The 7,500-nt window shown below is 39.8% G+C and overlaps 1 protein-coding gene across 1 annotated transcript in view; it reads right to left on the bottom strand.

Moving 5' to 3' along the window:
* The window catches only part of LOC138030181 (G patch domain-containing protein 1-like), a 10,856-nt gene extending 6,259 nt beyond the window's left edge, over nt 1-4,597 (bottom strand). Inside the window, exons 1-2 of the mRNA XM_068878064.1 lie at nt 4,036-4,597; nt 1,146-1,412 (exon numbers count right to left, since the gene is read on the bottom strand). Coding sequence (XP_068734165.1) covers nt 1,146-1,412; nt 4,036-4,575 — 807 coding nt within the window. The 5' untranslated portion in view covers nt 4,576-4,597. The remainder of the gene's footprint in view (nt 1-1,145; nt 1,413-4,035) is intronic.
* Between the last annotated feature and the right edge of the window lie 2,903 nt (nt 4,598-7,500).

Here is a 7,500-nt window from a genome sequence, read left to right as displayed (position 1 = left end):
TATGGACTAAACGCCACTGAACTTTGACAAGCTGCAGAACTGAATGATCAAAACACTGGAGAGAAGATTGACAAGATAAGTCAGAACAACAGGAAATGAGAAGAATCACTCAACTGTTGTGTTGATGTGTGCTGACGGATCTAAATTAAGACCAATGGTGATTTTTAAGAGAAAGACAGTGCCTAAAAACAAGCACAGAGTTATCGGTGCTGGTCAAGAGAAAGGCTTGATGGATACCAAGGGAATGAAGAGTTTGGCATCTGCAACGTGGTGGACTGGGGAGATGAAGAAGTCTGCTTGTTTATGCTTTTGAAGCTCATGTGACTTAAAGCTCGTACAAGAAAACACCAATTTAGCAGTAATTCTTGGCGGATTGACCTCAGTTCTCCAGACCCTTGATGTTTCCTTAAATAAACCCATTTAAATATTGGGATAGGTAAAGGTGGATGGCAGATGGAATCAATGGCTACCAAAAGAAGCCCTCAGAAGAACTCGTGGTTTTGTGGATCGCTGGTGCATAGAGCTACATTCCTGAAGAGATAATGAGTCGTCCTGAATGTAACACATCGATTGAACTCAATTATCTGAAACCTAATCGATAAATCGTGGGGTAATAAACAACCTTGATGACACATAAGACCATCTTTTGTACGAACACAACAAGATGAACTTTGCAAAGATGAATCTTTCACGAGAGAACTGTTCGAAGGCAACTCAGAGACAGAGTTTGCATAAAGGTTTCAGTATTTAAACTCTTTACATAGGCTTACATGTATTCACTTTACTGTTGTAAGTAGCGGGACAAATTTTCTTATTCAGGACATGAATTTTTTTCATGCTAGCTTTGCATGAACATGTCATGCACAGGTGTGTAATATACACGGGTAAATACGGTATCTGTACATTCGATACAGATTTCTCTTTCTGTTTCTTTCCCTGTTAAAATGTCTTGAAGCACCAAAAATACCTAGTGTACATTAACACTTAAAAGCTGACATTTAAAAGTCATATACCATATTCGCATCAGATCTGCATCACATTTACAAACTCTTGACTTCGCCTTGAGTTTGTAAAGATCTGCCTTTCATGTTGTATTACATATTCATTGCAAAATCAATTGAATATTAGATACCTTAAAATATTACCTCCCCTAATATGCCCTTCTTCCCTGTTCCTCTTGACACAGGATCCATGCTAAGAAAGTCCTCTCTTCCAAATAGAGCTGTTGAAGGATCTAGTCCTTTGTAGCCCAATCCATGCTTGTCATCTTTGGGTGTGAAGATAAAGATCTCAGTATCTTTAGGTGCAAAGAGAAGACCAACAGCAAAGATGTCTTCTTCTTCTTCTTCTTTTTCATTACTGGCACCCATATGTGATGATGAGAGACCAGAAGGGAGAGAACAACCATAAACCTATAAAAGAATGTGTCTATCATCATTATTATCAATATCACATCTTACCATCATTATAATATATAGATTAAGCCAAGCCTAAAAGCGGAGCTCTGAGTTATTTATTACCTGGTTTGGGCCTGCGATCTAATCGAAACCCAGTTCCTGGTCAATGGTCAATGTACAAAAAAAAAAAAGCTGACCTCGATGAGCTCTAAACTTGAACCCGCGATATGGTCACATGGTACGGGTCACATTCACATACATGGAGGGGTGGACAGTCATACGGTCGTACAGTGACCGAAACCAAATTTTCTCACTTGCATGGGTTACCATATTTTCTTCCCCATGGTGCTCAGTACATGCCCTAAGCTCTGCTATTATTTGGCATTATTACTATGATGATAATTATTATTGCCATTGACCAACACCTGACTGAAATGAGGTACAGCCCGTGACTCAGTATAAAAATAATCAAAAATACATCAATAGGAAAATACACTGTACTTTGCCTATCATTTACATGTAGGATATTAATAGCGAAATTGAGCACAAAAAAAAAACCTTATAAAATCTTAAATCACATTAAAATGATCAAATGCAGTTTCGACCCATTTTAATGTTTTTTTGCAAGAAAACAACGCAATCAACTTTAAAGTTTGATCAATGCGTTTATTGGCTGAAAATCGCGGGAAATGCACCTAAGTTAGAAATCATTGGTGGATGGCCACTAATGCAATCCTGGCAAAAAGCCTGATTGCAGCTTAGCTCTGACCTCAAAGGATTGAGTACTTGGTTGTCTTTTCTGCATCCCCAGATTACCTGCTATCCATCCACAGAGAGCTCGTCATCAATCATTGCCACTCAACTGATACATCCCTGAAAGCTCTAGCTCCTTCACCTTCTTTACAGGGGCTTAAGTACTGTAGGTTAGACTGAAAGTACCATGATAGAACCTTGGACACCAAGTTCTGATCTCCAGGCATAACAAAAAACTGAATCATTAGAGCCAAGTCGTGTCGTACATGTACAAGGTACTTTGCTTGTGTCAAGGAATCCCAGCCTAACAAGACGTGGGGTATTCTCTCCAGGTACTCCCTACACATCTACCTACTGTGCACAACAAATCCGGACTGATGTTAATCTCTGTCTTTTTGTGATGGCAAAACTTGGTCGTCAGGAGTTGCTTACAAAGACTAGTTCTATCTTCCACTAATGCTGTGTTTGAGGTGCCACTTTTCCTCTCCTTCATCCAATCAAAGCATTTTCTGCTTAACTGGTCATCTTCCCACCTGCTCTTTCACAGCTTGCACCCTTATTTGCAATCTCTTGGCTGAGTTGTTCCAGTTGAGCCCTTTCTGCTTACATACCCATCTCCCACTCACCTCTTTACCATCTGCTGGTCAGTAAGTTGGCTTAAGCTCATCCAGCATAAAGTCAAGGTCTACATGTAGCTCTTTTGCATTCTTGGTCTCATCTTTAAGCAATGACTAGTGTCCAGTCTTTGCTGAACGTTTCTTGAAGTCTCACATTACTTTTCTCATGGGATTGGTTAGCACAAGTACTCAACATATTTATGAGCCCTGTGTCCTCTAACCTCTCTTGGGAGGTACAGCAGTGCCTCTGACTCCAATGGGTGCTTTAGGCCTTTCTTAACAATGATCTTTAGCGCCCGACTACCCAACTGGGTTAAACTCTAGAATACCCGATCCCTAATTTGCACATGAATAAATATGCCTGGTTCTTCAATTGATGCCAGTTTAAGAAAAAAAGACGATTTTGGAAAGGTGCCGCCATTACTCATCACCAGTCTCCAAAGAGTAGTAGTAGTTGTCCGTGATGGACTGGTAACTTGCCAATGAATGTTCTTGCTGGATACTTATCGAGAATCACTGCATTTGTGAAGCATCTTTTATACAGTGTATATTAGAGGCTGTCATTTGGCAAGATGAGTACAGAAAAGTTGCTATTAACTCATTGGTCTCTCTTTTTCTCTTCTTCATTACATAATTTTGTAAAAAATGCGTCATTAAATGTGCTTGCGATTGTGTCCATTTCAAGTGCGCAAAATTAATATTTCACACATTTGTAAACAGCTCAAAAAACTGTTTATATGCAACTAGTATGATAGTAGCTGCCTTTGAATACTGGCAATACTGTATTTTACGTTTTAGACCAGCTAATGTATACATAAAAATAATAAAGTTAAGGTTATGTATTTAGGGTGATTCGTGGCTTTTAACTTACGCATGTATGCAACGTTTACCACATTGTCTCAAATACGTGCCTGACGCTAGATACACGGCCTCTTGTTTGTTGTTTGTTTGGAAGAACATAATTTCCAGGGGGTATAGGGGGTGTTCGACAGTTTTTGGAATTTCCATGGAGGAGGGGGGTTACCGCGTCCTCGCTAAAATGGAAAGTCCGAAGGGGAGGGGGGGTCCTATATGAAATTCTCTCCGTGGTGGGGTTATGGATATTTTCTGGAACTACACAATAGTATTACTGTTGTCATTATTAATATCATTATCATTATCATAGTTCTTATCCTAATCCTACTCCTAAGTATAACAATAAGTATTATCACTACCATTCACATTAAGGTTTAGAAGAAGTCACTGTAAGCGTTCTAGATTTCAATCACCTTTTTCCTTGTTTTTCTCTCACGTGGTCCAACTCCTTGCCCCTCCTTCCAGCCCATCTTTTTTAACAGTTCGACACCAAATGACATATTTACGGGTAAAATAAGATCTTGCAACACGGGATCTCCTGGAATAACTCCGCGGGAATTCCCAGAGGAGACCATCCGCTTGCGGCGATTCTGAATTTCCTGTTCCTCTGACAAAAACCTTTCTGTTGTTGTGATCCGTTTAGGAGCGATCCCAAATTCACCCATATCTTCATCGTCCATAAAGTCTTCAGGTCTCTGTGCTTTATGCTCAAGTTTTTTTGAGCGTGACGAGACGAACGTAGAAGGCTGCCATCCTTCTTTGGTTCCGACCGAGTTGAAATAACCGGCGGAAAACCCGCCTGTAAAAGCACCATGAAATCGTCTCCTGCCTTCAGAATCTGTAACAATCTGCTCATACACCGGAATTGCTTTCTTACGTTGTACATCTTCTTCCAGTGGCTCAAAAGGTGTTCCAAAACTTGCAAAATTGTCTTCATCGTCATCCGCCGCCATCTTGAAAGTTGGCCGGTGGGACGGCATTCTCGTTCCCAGAGCTGCGATCCTCTTGGCCAGCGCCTCGGATCGAGAGCTCTGGTAGGTACGTCATGTATGGGGAATTATTATGTACCCAATACATATTATATCATTACATACATATTATGTCCTGGAGGTACACAACGTAATCATACACAGCTAACATACCTACACACAGCTATACATAGCTATAAAGGGTTATACACAGCTATATACAGCTATACACAGCTATATACATACATACACAGCTATACACAGCTGTACACCGCTATAACGAGCTGTACACAGCTATAAAGGGCTATACACACATATACATAGCTATACACAGCTATAAAGGGCTATACACAGGTATACAGAGCTCTACAGACATACAGGGCTATACACATTTATACATGCGTATACAGGCCTATACAGACCTATACACAGGTATACATACCTATACACAGCTACACAGGTCTATACACAGCTATACCGCGCTATACAAAGTTATACAGAGCTATACAGAGCTATACAGAGCTATACAGACCTATACACAGGTATAACTATACAGAGCTATACAGGTCTATACACAGCTCTACAGCGCTATACAGAGCTATACATACCTATAAAGGGCTATACACAGCTATACAGGGCTATACAGAGCTATACACAGATATACAGGGCTAGACACAGCTATACATACCTACACAGGACTATACAGACCTGTACACAGGTATACATAGCAATACACAGCTATACAGGTCTATACACAGCTCTACAGCGCTATACAGAGCTATACACACCTATAAAAGGCTATACAGACCTATACACAGGTATACATAGCTATAAACAGCTATACAGGTCTAGACACAGCTATACAGCGCTATACAAAGCTATACATAGCTATAAAGGGCTATTCACAACTATAGAGGGCTATACAGAGCTATACACAGATGTGCAGGGCTAGACATAGCTATACAGGGCTATGCAGAGCTATACACAGATATACAGTACTATACACAGCTATACATACCTACACAGGGCTATACAGACCTATACACAGGTATACATAGCTATACACAGCTATACAAGTCTATACATAGCTATACAGCATTATACACAGCTATACATACCTATACAAGGCTATACAGAGCTATACACAACAAAACAAGGATATATACAGAACTATACATAGCTATATACAGCTATACAGGTCTATACACAGCTATACAGCGCTATACTGGGCTATACAGAACTATACAGACCTATACACAGCTATACAAAGCTATTCACAGCTATACAGGTCTATACACAGCTCTACAGCGCTATACAGAGCTATACATACCTATACAAGGCTATACAGAGCTATATACAACAAAACAAGGATATATACAGCTATACAGACCTATACACAGGTATACATAGCTATATACAGCTATACAGGTCTATACACAGCTATACAGCGCTATACTGGGCTACACAGACCTATACAGACCTATACACAGGTATACATAGCTATACACAGCTATACAGGTCTATACACAGCTATATAGCGCTATACAGACCTATAAAGGGCTATACAGAGCTATACACAGGTATACAGACCTATACACAGATATACAGGTCTATACACAGATATACAGGTCTATACACAGCTATACAGTGCTATACATATCTATAAAGGGCTATACAGACCTATACACAGGTATACATACCTATACACAGATATACAGGTCTATACACAGCTATACAGCGCTATACTGGGCTATACAGCGCTATACTGGGCTATACAGAGCTATACAGACCTATACAAAGGTATACATAGCTATACACAGCTATACAGATCTATACTCAGCTATACAGCGCTATACACAGCTATACATACCTATACAAGGCTATACAGAGCTATATACAACAAAACAAGGATATATACAGCTATACAGACCTATACACAGGTATACATAGCTATATACAGCTATACAGGTCTATACACAGCTATACAGCGCTATACTGGGCTACACAGACCTATACAGACCTATACACAGGTATACATAGCTATACACAGCTATACAGGTCTATACACAGCTATATAGCGCTATACAGTGCTATACATACCTATAAAGGGCTATACAGAGCTATACACAGCTATACAGAGCTATACACAGGTATACAGACCTATACACAGATATACAGGCCTATACACAGATATACAGGTCTTTACACAGCTATACAGTGCTATACATATCTATAAAGGGCTATACAGACCTATACACAGGTATACATACCTATACACAGATATACAGGTCTATACACAGCTATACAGCGCTATACTGGGCTATACAGAGCTATACAGACCTATACACAGGTATACATAGCTATTCACAGCTATACAGGTCTATACACAGCTCTACAGCGCTATACACAGCTATACATACCTATACAAGGCTATACAGAGCTATATACAACAAAACAAGGATATATACAGCTATACAGACCTATACACAGGTATACATAGCTATATACAGCTATACAGGTCTATACACAGCTATACAGCGCTATACTGGGCTACACAGACCTATACAGACCTATACACAGGTATACATAGCTATACACAGCTATACAGGTCTATACACAGCTATATAGCGCTATACAGACCTATAAAGGGCTATACAGAGCTATACACAGGTATACAGACCTATACACAGATATACAGGTCTATACACAGATATACAGGTCTATACACAGCTATACAGTGCTATACATATCTATAAAGGGCTATACAGACCTATACACAGGTATACATACCTATACACAGATATACAGGTCTATACACAGCTATACAGCGCTATACTGGGCTATACAGCGCTATACTGGGCTATACAGAGCTATACAGACCTATACAAAGGTATACATAGCTATACACAG

Source organism: Montipora capricornis, chromosome 13, assembly GCF_036669925.1.
Source record: "Montipora capricornis isolate CH-2021 chromosome 13, ASM3666992v2, whole genome shotgun sequence".
NCBI classification, from domain to species: Eukaryota; Metazoa; Cnidaria; class Anthozoa; order Scleractinia; family Acroporidae; genus Montipora; species Montipora capricornis.
This window is presented reverse-complemented; position numbering and strand designations above follow the sequence as displayed.